The 15641-nt window shown below is 51.7% G+C and overlaps 1 protein-coding gene across 11 annotated transcripts in view; it reads left to right on the top strand.

Moving 5' to 3' along the window:
- The window catches only part of LOC143677470 (cilia- and flagella-associated protein 74-like), a 136756-nt gene that overhangs the window by 97102 nt on the left and 24013 nt on the right, over nt 1-15641 (top strand). For all 11 annotated transcript variants that reach the window (XR_013172615.1, XM_077153449.1, XM_077153450.1 and 8 more), the window contains 3 exons: nt 5722-5798; nt 6115-6237; nt 8527-8648. Coding sequence is in view for 10 of the 11 variants with exons in the window: in XM_077153449.1 (XP_077009564.1) it covers nt 5722-5798; nt 6115-6237; nt 8527-8648 (322 nt within the window). In the remaining variant the exon portion in view is untranslated. The remainder of the gene's footprint in view (nt 1-5721; nt 5799-6114; nt 6238-8526; nt 8649-15641) is intronic.

The raw sequence follows: 15641 nt of genomic DNA, 5'->3' as shown, positions 1-15641 counted from the left end.
CCTCATAGACCTGTAACCACTCCCCTGGGAAAACAGCTCTCACTCCTCTGTCTGGAGCCACTACAGCCCTTTCCTGGAAAATCCTTGAAGGATAGTGGTGAGGGGAAGTCTTCCAGTGGGAAGAACTTTCAGCAATACACTCAAAGTTCATTTTGCTTGGAAGGAGAAATGGCCAGAGGTGTGTATGTATACTGATCGATGGACTGTCACCAATGGTTTGGCTGGATGGTCAGGGGCTTGAAAGAAACCTGACTGGAAAATTGGTCACAAAGAGCTCTAGAGGAGAGATATGTGGATAGACCTTTCTGAGTAGCCAAAAAAACATGAAGATGTTTGTGTCCCATGTGAATGCTCATCAGAGGTGTCTTCAGCAGAGGAAAGGTTTAATAATCAATTGGATAATATGACCCGTTCTGTGGGTACCAGCATCTCCTACCATTGCCCAATGGGCTCATGAACAAGGCAGGCATGGTGGTAGGAATGGAGGTTATGCATGGGCTTAGCAACATGGACTTCCAGTTACCCAGGCTGACCTGGCTGCAGCCACTGCTGTGTGCCCAATCTGCCAGCAGCTGAGACCCACACTCAGTCCCCAATATGGTACCATTCCCTGAGGTGATTAACCTGCTACCTGGTGGCAGGTTGATTACATTGGACCACTTCCATCATGGAAGGGGCAGCAATTTGTTCTGACTGGAATAGAAACATACTCCGGTATGGGTTTGCCTTCCCTGCATGTAATTCTTCTGCCAAAACTGCCACCCATGGATTTACAGAATACCTTATCCACCATCATGGTATTCCACACAACTTTGGCTCTGATCGAGAACCCTCTCCACAGCAAATGAAGTGCAGGAATGGGCACATGCTCATGGAATTCTCTGGTCTTACCGTGTTCCCCACCATCCTGAGCAGCTGGATTGATAGAACAGTGGAATAACCTTTTGAAGACTCAATTATGGTGCAAACTGGGTGGCAATACCTTGCAGGTCTGGGGCAGTGTTCTCCAAGAACCCCTACATGCTTTAAATCAGCACCCGTTCTATGCAGATGTGATTCAATCAAAAGTGGTTGTTAAATTGGATTAGGTGGGTGGGTCTTGATTAGTTTACTGGAATCCTATAAAAGAGATCAACAAGAGAGAAAGCCAGGAGATTCTGAGAGAGCAGAGAATGACATAGCCACGAGAAGCAGAGAGTCTACCAGCCAGCAACTTTGGAGATGACGAAGGAAAATGCCTCCCGGGGAGCTTCATGAAGCAGGAAGCCAGGAGAGAAAGCTAGCAGATGATGCTGTGTTTGCCACATGCCTTTCCACTTGAGAGAGAAACCCTGAACTTTATCAGCCTTCTTGAACCAAGGTATATTTCCCTGGATGCCTTAGATTGGACATATCTATAGACTTGCTTTAATTGGGACATTTCCACAGTCTATAAACTATTAACTTGCAACTTATTAAACTCAGCTTTTAAAAATGGTATAGGGCGGGCCACGGTGGCTCAGCAGGCAAAAATGCTCGCCTGCCATGCCAGAGGACCCAGGTTTGATTCTCGGTGCCTGCCCATGTTAAAAAAAAAAAAGGGTTAAAAAGGGTATATTGTTTCTGGTATATTGCATTCTGGCAGCTAGCAAACTAGAACAGATCTCAAGTTTAAGAGTGAATATTATCCAAGGAGTTGCACCCTATTTTGAGGAAAGATAGTGCATTTCTGGTTGCACACAGGACAGCTGAGTATTGTTAGCCAAAAAATATGTTATTGTTTTATTTAGAGATTAAGTATGATTTAAGGAGATGTGCTTGGGTTCCAAATTGACAAGATGGGCTGTGATGGTTAAGTCCATGTTTCATCTTGGCCAGTTTTTAATGTCTAGTTGTTTGGCCAAGCAAGCATTGGCCGGATTGTTACTGTAAGGATATTTTGTGGACTTAAATCATCAGTAATTTCATTGCTTCTGTGACTGATGATGTCCACAATCAACAGGAAAGTGTCTTCAGCAGTAAGACAGCTCTCATCCAGTGCAGTGAAGACCTTGAAAAGAGAAGTGATGATTTCAGCAGTCAGAAGGGAGAATTTCCATCTCTATGTAAACCAGTTAATTTCTCCTGGAAATTCACCAAAAACCTTAATTGAAGTTCCAGCTAGCAGCCTGCCTATGGAATTTGGGCTTACCCATCCACACAGTCACATGAGCCAATTCCTATAATAAATCTCATATTTAAATTTTATATATCCTTGGTTCTGTTTGCCTAGAGAACCCTGACTAATACAGATACCAATAATCTAGCTTAGATCAGAAAGAGAGCATCAGCCAACACAGAGCCAATCTGCAAAGACTGTGAAGGGTCGTTGGTTGGTTGGTTGGTTGTTGTTTTGTTCTTGGCATTCAAGGAAATCTCAGAATTACATCATCTGGATACAAACTTAAGGAACAGACACCTCAGGGACTAAGTAAACATATTAAAATATTAAAACATTCAGAGTACAACAAAAGATTACAAAGCATTTAAAGAAACAGGAAATGACACTTCATCCAAAGTAGCAAGACAAAACACCAGAAGTCATCTATGAAGAATACCAGGCCTGGGACGTATCAGACAAAGACTTTTAAAATGTTCATAAGTATGGCGATTCTCATCTAGCTAAAGCAAAATATGGGCAAAGAACTAAAGGAAATTGTAAAAATTATAAACAGACTGAGAATTTCAATAAAGAGGTAGAAATTATAAAAATAAACCAAACAGAAATACTGCTTGGAATTATTATTCCTTCGTAGAAAGAAATGAAAAAGGATGACTCCACACAGAGAAACAACAGAGATCATGGCAATCTTGCATCTCTCAGATACTGATATTACCATATATAAAAAAATAAAATGTTTAATACATTAAAAAATAAGAGGGGCTCAAAATGATTATGAAGAAACAAGATCAAGTAGACTTGAAAATGAACTAAATAAAACTTTGGAAGTAAAAATACCATGACTTAACGAAATTTCAATCAGTGGGTTAACTGCAGATTAGACATTGTTGAAGAGAGAATTAGTAAGTAGAAGATAGACTCAGAGAAATTATTTGAATGCAGACGGACAGGATTGGAAACATGAAAGAAATGATAAGAGCTATTAAGAAGAGGATGAGAAGATCTAATATTGTCTCTTGGAATCAGGAAAAGGCAATATTTGAAGAGATACTTATTAATAATTTTCTAATATGTTAAAACTCACCTAAATTCAGATCTAGGAAGTGAGCACATATCTAAACTATGATTGATGATGCAGCCCAAGAATGCAGTGTAACACATGGGGCAGAAAAAATTGGACACATAATTAAAGAAAACTTTCCTACTTATTAAAAAGCCTGATTTATCATGTGTGAGTTTACCTCTACAAAGCCAGCAAGGGACACTTTCTCTGACAAGGGCATTACCTGAGTACTTCAGACCCACTAAAGATAAACTGCTTGTTTATTAACTCAAATCAGTAGATTTGAGACTTTATCTCTGCAAGAATCCCTTTGTCATAAGCACAGTTCCCTTCCACATTCAAGAGGAAATTCTACACACAATATGGACATCAAGCGGGAATCGTAAGTGGCATCTTAGAATTCTGCCACCACTGAAGCTGAGTCAACAGCAATTCCAAGTGGACTGAAGGAGTGGTACAAGGAAGAACACAAAGGTCAAGGGTCACTCCAAGGTTTTTGCCTAATCAGGAGAAAGAGTGCTGATGCCATTTATTGAGATGGGATGTCTAAAGGGGGAAGCTGGAGGAGAGGAGAAATTAAATGTTCTGTTTTGGACTGGTTAAATTTACAATGCCAGTTAGACATCCAATGGGGATACTGAACAGACTCATCACCATCAACTCAGAAGAGTTAAGTGTGAGAGAGGTAAATTTGAGTGTCTTCCTGTGTACACCACATCTAAAACTAAGTGACTAGAATTAATGAGAGCTTACCATGTTCCCAGCAAATGGACACACACAGCTCGGACACGGAGAGAGCACCCCATCCACGCAGAGTGGACCAGGGTGGATCCCAGGGTCTTCCAGGGCTCACAGTATCCAGGGGGCCAGGAGGCTGGGCCCCAGTGGTCACTATGGCAATTCTGAGAAGCAAAGGCTGCAAACCAACCCCACTCCTGCCCTGCCCAGGTGGAGTGGCTAGTACAAGTTGGAGAAGCCCAGAACTGGGGCCTGCAGCCTTTTACAGCCCAGACCCCAAGAAATAATGCCTGCTCCCCTGTCAGGTGATAATTCTGCCATTGCAGAGCCATGCCATCCAGGCATGGTGTCCAGGGCTCTGTGTTGGGGTAGACTCCAGCAAGCCCAGGGTGGCCTGGCCTGATCCACAGAGGAGCCACAGTCTAGCCAGCTGTGGACGACCCACCAGTCCAGACCCAGGAGAAGCTAGAGGGGGATGGGGAAAGGACAGGGACCTGTTCACAGGCGGAGTCAACAGAAAGACCTTCTGAGACATGCAAGGAGATGGAACCTGTTTCCCCGAGCGCCCCCCATAAACTGCCTGATGGGGTTCTCCAGGGCGAGAGCCCACAGAGGGGAAGATGACCAAGTCATGCCAGTGGCAAGATGGAGACAAGCCAAGTAACTGTGATAAAGTAGCTCATTGGGGAAGGAGTCCTTGGAAGTTGGTGGTGTCTTAAATTTTTCAGGACTCACCTGTCTTCCCTCCCTGCCCCCAGGTGATAGTTCACTGGGAAACGGGGCCATGGTGTTGGGCTTCCCCGCTCTGCACCCCAGGCATGGGATCTCTGTTCTGGAAGCCGAGGTGGTCCCTGGCTGCGTCCCAAGCTGTCCCTCTGTCTCCTGTACCCCCTCTGCTCTCCCTGACCTTCTCGTCTGCACACGCTGCCGGTGTCTGGCCACTGCCCCGCAGGCCTGGCTGCCGCCTCGCCGGCCTCATGGTCATCAGTCGGGGCCTCGGTTCCTCAGGCGCCACGCGCTGCATCAGGGTCATGGCCCCTCGCAGAGCTCTCCTGGCGCACGCCCCTACCCCGGCCTCCGGGATGCAGCCCCCACCCATCCCCAGACCTCAGGGTCCTGCGGCTCCTGCTGCCCCCCCTCCCCGCCTCACCCGCTTGTCCCAGTGCTGGGGGCCTTGCCCCACTCCCCACCCTGGCCCCTCCAAGCCTCGCCCAGCACCCCCCCTCGCACCCCAGGTCTCTGGGGCGCCTGAGCAGCCTGGGGCTGGGCTGGGTGCCGGCCACAGAGCAGGGGGTCCTGGGCTGCTCTTCTGCACGGCACTGGGGCGGGACAGACGAGGGGTCACCACCCCCAAGGCCCTGAGCGCTGATGGGGGGCCACGCCGCCTGGACCAGCCACTGGGCTCAGGCCAAGCCTGGTCACTCCTCACCACAGCTCGGCCGCCATGTTTCCAGAGGAGGAGAGGGTTGCAGGGAACTTGAGGGGCTTCCCTGAGCTGCCCCTAGGAGGAACCCGGCTCCATTTCTTCTCCTGGAAGCGCTTCAAAATAACAGGGAGGGGGGAGGAGGGGACAGGATGGGGGTGGGAGGGCAGGGCTTTTCCAGAGCCCTCTCTGGGAATGCTGTCTGCCGAGGGTGTGCTCCCTAGCAGGGGTCCCCTGAGCCCCCCACGGGTCCCTCTGCTCACTCTGTTCAGGAAGGACAGTTTCCTGGGAACTGGGCGGGGGGGCAGTCCTCCATGGAGCCCAGGCTGACCATCTGGACGCCCCCGTCTTTTCCAGAGCCAGAGAGAACGACCCTGACCCCCATCACGGAGATGCCCCCCAGCGAGGAGCAGACGGAGATCAGGCTGGGGGAGGTCAGCGTGCAGTGCCCTCCCCCTGCAGCAGGGGTCCCCGAGCCCCACCCCAGGACCTGCTGCAGGAAGGGGGGTAGGGGGGGCAGGGTTGGGGAGCAAACGTGCACAGCTGGGGTTGGGGAGAGCATGCAACCGTGGGGGAGCGCACATACGTGGGGGAGGGCCGAGTCCCAGGCTGTGGGCCACGTGGCCGCCACCTCCCGGGCAGGGCTGCTGCTCAGTGTCCTCTCACGGTGATCGGTCCAGTGGCGGCCAGGGAGGCATCAATAAGAGCTGAGAAGCTTGCCCGACTTCAGGGGCGTCTCTTCCTGGGCAGGTCACAGAGGGTGACATTGGCCCCTTCAGCTCGGTCAAGGTGCCCATCATCTTCATGCCGGTCACCCCTGGGGAGGCCCAGGCCAACTTCAAAGTCATGTTTAAGAATCAGCAGTGCCCGGCGGTGAGTGTCCCCAGCGCTGTGGCCAGTGTCCCCCTGTCCCCAGCAGGGCGCTCCCACGGCCCGATGACCCTCTGGTCTGGGGCTCGGGGGCCGTGGCCGTCTCTTCCCCTCGTGAAGGTGCCTTTCCTGGGAACAGACCAGCCCTGTCCGTCCGCTCGGGCCCCCCTTAGGTCCGGCTGGCGGGAAGAGTCCTGTGGCACTGCTGTCCTCTGCTGGCATGGCCTCGGGCTCAGTCCTCCAAAAGTACAGCGAAGAACGGCGTGTCTCTGAAGCAGCCAGGTGTCATGTGTCGGTCCTAACTGCTGCTGTCTGGCTCCAGTGGGAGAACTGGCACCACACACATAATAACTGATACACTTCAGTCCTTCCATCCCGGCTGTTTGTTGGTTTTGTCACACCAGTTGTTTCTTGTTTCTGTGACACACTGCACTTGTTTTCATTGGTTGAATCAAGTTTGCTATTTCTTCCATTTCCTCCTTTGTTATTCGGAAGTTCAGCTTTTCCACTGCGCCTACGGGTCTCTCCCCTCTCCCAGTCCCCAGAATCAGACACAACTTCCCATTCCCAACGGGTAAGAGGAAAATCCTCCAAGATGCTGGGCTTCCCAGAAAGACTCTTGCCACCAACACGGCCTTTCCAAAATAAATGAGATGTCTGCACGTGTCGTGCCCCCCTTGGCCCCCGGCTCCGGGAGTCACTCATCCGCGCGTGCCAGGGTGCCCTGCGGCACCCCAGTCTGCCCTGGGCCCCTCCTGGGTTCCGAGTGGATGGTGCAGGGGTGGCAGGGGGCAGGTGAAGCCACCACTCCCCAGCTGCGGGGGTCAGCAGGGCTCAGCCTGGACCTGGGCCCGGCAGATGGGTCACCGGGAAGGGGCCGTGCTGCCGCCTTGGGACTTCGCTGTCTCACCACCTCACCTCCTCTGCCCTGCACCCCTCCTGCGCTGCCCCCGCTGGCACTGCCCCTGATCTGCCCTCCGGGTCTCAGGGTCTTCCTGATCCTCGCCTCCCCTTCCTCGGCTCACTCTTCTGCTCACAGGCTCAGGTCTCGGCCTGTCCCCCGCCTTTCTGCCATCGGCAGGGAACCCGAGGCCCTTTACAGCCCCCCAGCTGGGGTGAACCGTCGCAGCTCTCCTCTCTCTTCTGCGCTCCTTTCCCACCTGGTCACCTGAACGCTTCCCGCGCCACCACCTTTTTCCTTTTTTTTTCAATTTGTTAATTCGTTGTTATTACCTTGCTAACTCTGCTAATCCTACGTGAGAAAGGAGAACAGGCCCAGGTCAGAATATTAGGCAGTCCAAACAACTGTGCTGGGTATCTTCTCACCACCGCACAGATAACTCCCCCCCCCGCCCCCCGCACTCTCCACCCAGGAGGCAGGCAGTGTGGGCTGAACAATCTCAGGTTCCTGCCTTAACGTTTTTTGTTGGGTGTCATCGACAGGGTGATGGCAAAAGATTGGGGGGTGGTGAAGTGAGGGGCGGCTCTTCGTTTTCCTGGCTCCTTCGCCGCTGCATCACTCGGTTACTTCCTTTCATCAGGGGCAGTGACTCCTGCCCATTTGGGGTTCACGTCACTTGCTTTCCCTGGTCCCGGGAGGGGCTGCATTCCGGGCAGTCCTGTAGTCCTGGGTCTGGTGGTGGGCGTTTGGGTGTGGGAAGACCCTGGGGGGTGGAACGGAGCAGTTCCATCCTGCCTGTGTGGGCCTGCAGGGTCCTAGGCTGAGGGTGCTCGGCCAGCCATGCTCCAGCCACTGCCCCAGCATCCGGACTTCCCTGGGTGCTTGCCCAGCCGGAGGGGTGTGGGGTGCAGGTCTCCCTACGGGGTGCTGCAACCCCCTAATTCGGCGCACCCCCACCCAGCTCACCAAGGCCCCAGGAGGCAGCCTGTCAAGTGGGGAGGGGCTGAGAGCGGGGAGGGGGCTTCGGGGCTGACAAGGGGGGACTTCTGTCGCCCGGCCCTTGGGTGCTTGGAGGCCGTGACGTCTTCCCCACGTTGTCGGCTCTGGAAAGCCTTGCACCGCACGTTTCTGCGCGGGGCTCTGGCCCTGATGAGGCACCTTGCCCAGCCCCGCAAGGAGGCGCTGAGAGGCGGGGGCTCACACGGCTCTGTTTTTGTTGTTGTTTGAGAACTTTGATAGTAAAATGTCCAGCACAAAGTGCTTTTTCAGGTCATCCACGAAAGTGCCCAGAACGCGTGGACGCGGCTCGCTGGGTTGCGCACTCCCGCCCTGCACAGGGCCCAGAGGCGCGCGTCCGCGTGTGGACTCGGCTGAGCCTCCCCCGCGCGCAGCTCTATTTCAGGGCCCGCGGCGCCGCTGTGGACGCGCCCGTCTGGGTGCCGACGCCGCATGTGGACCTGAAGATCTGCACGTACGGCCGGCTGTACCAGGACTCCGTCCTCGTCCAATCGCGGTGAGTCCCGCGTCCTCGTCCCCCGGCTGAGGCGCACGAGGGGCTCGTGGTGCGATGGGCTCGTGACGAGGGCGCTTGGGGCGCGAGGCTCTCCTGGGCTGTGGGGCAGCCCTCAGCGGAGGGGAAGGTCGCGGCAGCGAATGGGGGGCGCACACGGTGGCCGGCCGGGAAGCTGACCTTCGAGCCCGGACGGCCGGCCCTGCCCGCACTCTGGCTTTCCCTGCGGGTCCCATTTTGGACCTGTGGCCTCCAGGACGGCAGAGAGCAGCATGCGCTGTCCCAGCTCTCCCGGGTGTGGTAAGGTGCCACGGGAGCCGGAAGCTCGCCCACCCACACGCCAGCTCACGGGCCAGGGGGCCTCAGACCCGGGCAGCGCAGGTGGAGGGGCTGCGGGGGCAGCGGTTCCCGGGGGGCCTGCAGGCCGGACGGGGGGTGCAGAGTGGGCAGCGCGGCCGTGACCACACGCAGCAAGCGCTTGCACCTGCGGGCTTGGCCAGGGTGCCGGGGCTCACAGCCGCAGTTTCTGAAGAGACGGATATACCGACACCTGGAGGAAAGGAGGCAAATCACGAGGCCCCAGCTGAGTGCGTGCTCGTGAACTGGGGACGCCGAGTGGCCAAGAGCAGATGCCATGCCGGCCCCTAGACCCACCTCCATGGGCACCCTGCCCTGCCCGCTGGCACAGAGGTCGGTGTGGGCAGTTTGGCTGCAGTGGAAGTGGAGTCCCGAGGGGTGCCCTGCCCGGCCGCCCTGACGCCCGTGGCACCCTCCCATGCGCCCCCGTGCACGGCGTTGTGCTGCATGCGCTCTCAGCGGGGGCTTGAAGAAGAAACGAGAGGGCTGCAGGGTTGCAGGTGTGTGCAGGGGAAAAGCCGCGTCTTCCTGTGGTGAGCGCACGTGGAAGGGTCTTTCCCCACCTCGGGCTCGGGTGACACAGCTGGCGCCAAGGCTGTTGACGGGCGCAGGGGGGCATTTGTGCTTCTTCAGCCCTCCCTGAGGCGCATCTACTGGGGGAGCGAGGGCGCGGTGAGGCTGGGCAGCGGTCAGCTGCTCCCTTCATTCGGACGCCCTTTCTTCCTGGGAGCAGCTGAGGGTGTCACCGCACCAACGCCTCGCTGTGTTTGTGCAGGGGAGGGACGTCGGCCAGCGTCGGGGACAGAGAGCGGTACTGGCTGCTGGGGGGTCTCGGGTGGGTGGGGAGGGAAGGGGGCGCATGCTGAGGGCCTGCATGGGGCTGGGTGGTGCTGGTGACAGGGTCAGGGCTGCTTTCGCCGTCCTCCACCCGGGTCACAGCTTGGGGAGTCACCTCGGGGGGCCCAGAGGTCTCGGGCCAGGCAGCTCTCCCTAAGGGGCAAGGGTCTGGTCCCCGGTGAGGACCACTGGCAGGAGGGCATTGCCTCCCGTCTGTAGCTGTTTGGGGGGGTGCCCAGCGCGCTGACAGGCTGGACAAGCAGGCGGGGAGCACTGGGGGATGGGGGGTGGGGGGAGCGGGTAGCGCGGGAATGCGGGGAGGGGGGTGCAGAAAGGGCGGGGGGTGCGGGTTGCGCATGGAGGCTGCTGGAGCTTCGGCCCTGTGGTTTCGACCCCGGGGCAGCATCCGGCTCCCGGCTGCCGCCCCCTCTGCCGCCGTGGCCCTCGTACTGGGGCGTTTCCTGGTCCGGTGGGCGCCCGAGGGGCCGCCGTGGCACGCACTGGCCGTGGCTTCGGGGCTCTGGGCACAGCACGCCGACGGTCACCGACCTCACTGGGCCTCGCGGAGCCACTGTCCCCGGCCCTGGCTGGCCGACGCCCCCCCTTTACCTGGGTGTTTTGGACCCAAAGACTCCCGAGGGGCCGTGGGACGTGGCCTCGGGCTGCGCGCTGGGACCTTTGGGGGAGGCGGGACCTCTTCTGTTTGGGGGCCTCGATTATTTGTTAGACTGTTTTCTTCTTTCTTTCTTTCCTTTTTTCCTTTTTTCTTTCTCTTTTCTTCCTGAACTGTCAGGCTGATGAGTGGGAGTACCAGATTTTCAGAGTGACTGCAGCTTAGTAATCAGAATGCTCAACCCTTAACAAAAAGTTACAACCCTATTAGGAAACAGGAAAGTATGGGCCAGTCACGGAGAAAAAAAAATCAATTTCACAAAAAGTATTCCAGAGGAAGCTCATTTTCTGGACTCGCTAATCAAAGACCTTAGATCAGCAAATCTGAACTAGGATCAATTAACTAAAGGAAAACGTGGATTAAAAACTAAAGGAGATTCCAAAAACAGTATATGAGCAAAATAATGGCTATACTAATGAGATAGAAAATATAAAGAGGAGCCAAATGGAAATTCTGGAGCTGTGACGTACGATAATCGAGAGGAAAGATTCGGTGGAGGTGTTCAGCCCCAGATTGGAGCAGGCAGAGGAAAGAGTCAGCAAACTGGAAGTTAGGACAATTTAAACTGTCCAGTCTGAAGAGCAAAAAGGAAAAAAAAATGAACAGAGCCTGGGGACGCAATGGGATACCATCAGATGTAGCAACATAAACATCATAGGAGACCCAGGAGGAGAAAGGGGGTAGAAAAAATATACAAATAAACAATTGCCAAAAATTTTCCAAAGCTGATGAAAAATGCAAATGTAGAAATCCAAGTTCAGTGAATTCCAAGCACGATAAATTCAGAAATTCCCATACTGAGACACGTTATAGTAGAATTTTCAAAGCCTAAAGACAAGGAGAATTTGAAAACAAAAAGAGAGGTGAGGGTCACGTGCAAAAGGTCCGTAGTAGGGTCAGTGTCTGATTTTTCACTGGAAATCCCGGAGGCTAGGCAGCGGGAAGACATAGTTAAAGTGTTGAAAAAAAAAAACAAAAAAGAAGAATATATTCAGCAAACCTGTCCTTCAAACACGAGGGAGATGGACACGTATAGAGTATTTGTTTTGAAAAGCTAAAAATAGGAGGGAGAAATTAAGACATTTTGGGGTAAATAAAAGCTGAGAGAGTTCATTACCGCGAGACCTGCCCTACGAGAAATCTTTAAAGCATTCCTTCATGGCAAAAGAAAAAGACACTAAACAGTAATGGAAATTGTGTGAAGAAATAGATTTCGAATATGGTTAACCATATGGGTTAACATGCCAGTATTGCATGTTTCATTTTCAGCATCACCTATTTCTTACATGGCTTAAAACTCATATACACAGAAAAAGTCATAAACCTTTCTTATAGGGCACAAAACCTATAAAACTAGTTTGTGGCAAAAACCACATGAAGCCCTAGAGACACAGGATGGGTATAGGCTATTGAAGTTGAATTGGCGTCCGTACAAACTAAAGTGTAGAATAGATTCAGGATGTTGTTGAGGGCTGTGATGGGCTGAATGTTTCCCCCAATGCAAGACGTATTCTGCATCTTAACCTGCTTCCCTGAGTGTGAAACCATTTGTAAATAGGACCCTTTGAAGATGTGGCCGACAGAACTGGGGTGGGTCTGTGAGATTCAGACGCGGTCACAGAGGAAGCCACAAAGGAAAAAGCCAGGAGCCAGCGGAAACTGAAGCACAGCCGCAGGGGAAGCGCAGTTGCCATGTGGCGGACGGAGACCCTTACCAAGGATTTGCAGCCCGACGTACAACACTGTAGACTTGGGGGCCTGATTGATGCCGGGATTTGGATGCCTAGTCTTCTAATTCTTATTGTCTGATCCAGTCATTTGTGTGGTATTTGGCATGGCACCCTGGCAAGTTAAGACCTTTTTTGAAAGTCGAAAGCGGTGTGCTACTTTTACAAATACTTTAGAATGTGGAAGTGGGTTTAGAACTGGGTAATTCGCAGGGGCCCAAGGAATCCCGAGGCTTTTGGTAGAAAAAGCCTAGATTGCTTTGAAGCCACTATAGTAGAAATGTAAATATGAAAGACGTTTCTGGGGAGGACCCAGAAGTAAGCGAGAGCCACAAAGAAAGTCTCCGTCGTCTTAGAAAATGCAAAAAAAAAAAAAAAAAAACCCAGCATGATTCTAGCAAACAGATAGGCGTGTTGACCAATGGAATCAAGTTGAGAGTTCAGAAATAGACCCTCTCATTTATGGTCAACTGATCTTCGACAAGGCTGCCAAGCCCATTCGACTGGGACAGAGCATTCTCTTCAACAAATGGTGCAGGGAGAACTGGATGTCCATATCCAAAACAATGAAAGAGGACCCCTGTCTCACACCTTGTACAAAAATTCACTCAAAATGGATCAAATCCCTAAATATAAGAGCCAGTACCATAAAACTTCTAGAAGTGTGTTCAATTCCCAGTGCCTGCCCATGCAAAAAAAAAAAAAAAGTATTGGCAAAGTTCCTTGAGAGATGGTAGTATAAATGCTGACTCATTATATTGATATTTCTTTCAGTCTCCAGTGTCTTGGAGCAGCTAGAAAAACCTCAAATGTAGAACAGCAACCCATACCACATTCTAAAATCTGTTCTATAACTATTTGTTACAATGTAATTTGAAATTTTTTGGGTTTTTTGTCTATATGTTATATTTCAAAATAAAAACTTAAAAAAAAAAAAACTTCTAGAAGCATCTTCCAGATCTAGTGAGAGGCAGTGGTTTCTTAGACCTCACACCCAGAGCACAAGCAACTAAAGAAAAAAAAAGGCATCTCCTCAAAATCAAATACTTCAGTGCTTAAATGAACTTTGTCAGAAGGATGAAAAGGCAGCCTACTCAATGGGAGAAAATACCTTGAAACCATATATGGGATAAGGTTTGATATCCAGAAAATATAAAGAAGTCCTCCAGGGCAGTGCACAGGGGCTCAGCAGGCAGACTTCTTGCCTGTCATGCCGGAGACCTGGGTTGAGTCCCGGTTCCTGCCCATGCGAAAATAAGCCAGTCCTCCAATAAACAATAACAGATAAATAACCCAATTAAAAAAATGGATTAAAGACATAAAAAGACATTTTTCCAAAGAGGAAATACAAATGCCTAAAAATCACATGAAAATTTGCACTTTTACTGTTAGGGAGATGGAAATCGAAGCCACGATGAGATACCCTTTCACACCTACTAGAAAGGCCACTATCAAACAAAGAGGAAACTAGGAGTGTTGGAGAGGATGTGGAGAAATGGGATGCTTATGCACTGCTGGTGGGGAGGTAAAATGCTACGGCCACTATGGAAGACAGTTTGGCTGGTCCTCAGAAAGCGAAGTATGGAGTCGTCCTACACCCGCCAGTCCTGCGCCTCAGGATACACCCAGAAGATCTGAAAACCGGGGCAGAACGGATATTTGCACCCCTGTGTTCATAGCAGCATTAGTAACAATGCTAAAAGGAGGAAGCAACCCGGTGTCCAGCAACTGATGAGTAGATTAACAACATTTGGGGTGTGTATATGATGACTCTTATTCGCAGTGTGAAGGAAGGACGTCCTGAAGCATATGACAGCATGGATGACCCTTGCGGACATTGAGTGAAATAAGTCAGACACGAAAGGACAAGCATTGTATGGTCTCACTAATACAAACCAATTGTGAGCAAACTCATGGAGTCACAATCTAGAGTACAGGCGTTCTGGTCTGCCAAAGCTGCCAGTGTGCAACACACCAGAGATGGGTCGGCTTTTAATAAAAGGGGATTTATTTCGTTAAAAACATACAGTTCTTCAGAGGAAAGACAGCTGACTGTCATCTGAGGGTCTCCATTACACGGGAAGGCACAGGGCAGTGTCTGCGTACTTGCTTTTGGCTTCCAGGTCCCCACGGCTTTCCGTGGGGCAGTCCCTCTCTGCACCTCCAAACGTCGGGGCTGAGCTGCGAGGGCTGAGATGAAGTGTGCTGAGCTGCTTGGGTTGAACTGCTCTGAGCTCTCTTTTAAGCCTCCAGCTAATTAAATTAGACATCACTCACCACGGAAGGCGCGCCCCTTCTCACAGATGAGTCTCCATGCTGATGACTCAGCCACAGCACGAGGCACCTCACCTGACCAGGCTGACACCTGAACCTGACCATCACTGTAGGTTATCAGAAAATGGAATGACGGTGGAGAATGGGGAGCTTGCGCTTAATTTGTGCGGAGTATTTAATAAGGTTGATTGATGGGAGCACATTTTTGCAAGTGTAATTCACGGCACTGAATGGAGAGTGCGGCTGTGGTTGAGAAGGAGCGCGGGACCGTGCGTCGCTGGAAGGAGAGCGAGAGGATGGAAAAGGTGGCACAGTGAACCCTGCTGCAGACATGACTGTGGTCAAGTGTGCAAGTACAGGAAAGCTTTCCTTGAACTAGAGCCAATGCCTGTCACTATTACGAGGGGCTAATAATGGGGTGGAATGTGGGGGGAACATACCCAGTGAGAACAGTGGGCTGCAGTTCCCAGTAATATGACAATGTCCCCCGTCAATCTGACAGACTTATACTGAGTGTACGTAACAGTGAGGTGAACAGGGAGGGCATGGGGCTTTTCTTTTTGGAGCAGTGAAAATGTTCTAAAATAGATTGTGGTGATGAAGGCACAGCTCTGTGATTGTGCCGAGAGCCACTGGATGGACAGATCATATGGAGTGTGACTAAAACTGCTTTAAAAATTTTGAGATGTTTCCAGTGAGGCCCTAGAAGGAATTGCTGAATATTATTTGAAAACTGGACAAAAGTTGATCTGTGTTATAAAATAGCAGAGAACTTGGTGGAGTTGTGCTCTGATGTAGGATGAAAAGAACTCATACGTGATAATCTTGGATATTTAGCTGAGATTTCCAAGCGAAATGTGAAAGGTGCAGCCTTGTTTCTCCTTGGTGCTTGTAGTAAAGTGTGAGTGGAACGGGGTGAACTGAGTGCTGAGCTGTCGAACACCAAGGAACCAACACTTGGTGATTTGGAAAAGGTGAGAGCTCAGAGGGAAACGTAAAGGTGTGAACACCTGTGCAAGAAAAGCAGCACGCTCTCCAGTCAATGATCTAACTTCAGACCTCGAGGAGCTGGAAAAGGAAGAGCCAAGTAAGGCCAAAATTAGCTGCAGGGTTGCTGGCCAGGCATGG

This window comes from Tamandua tetradactyla, chromosome 3 (assembly GCF_023851605.1).
Source record: "Tamandua tetradactyla isolate mTamTet1 chromosome 3, mTamTet1.pri, whole genome shotgun sequence".
NCBI classification, from domain to species: domain Eukaryota; kingdom Metazoa; phylum Chordata; class Mammalia; order Pilosa; family Myrmecophagidae; genus Tamandua; species Tamandua tetradactyla.
Note: the sequence above shows the minus strand (reverse complement) of the source record. Positions and strands in the feature narration are given on the sequence as shown.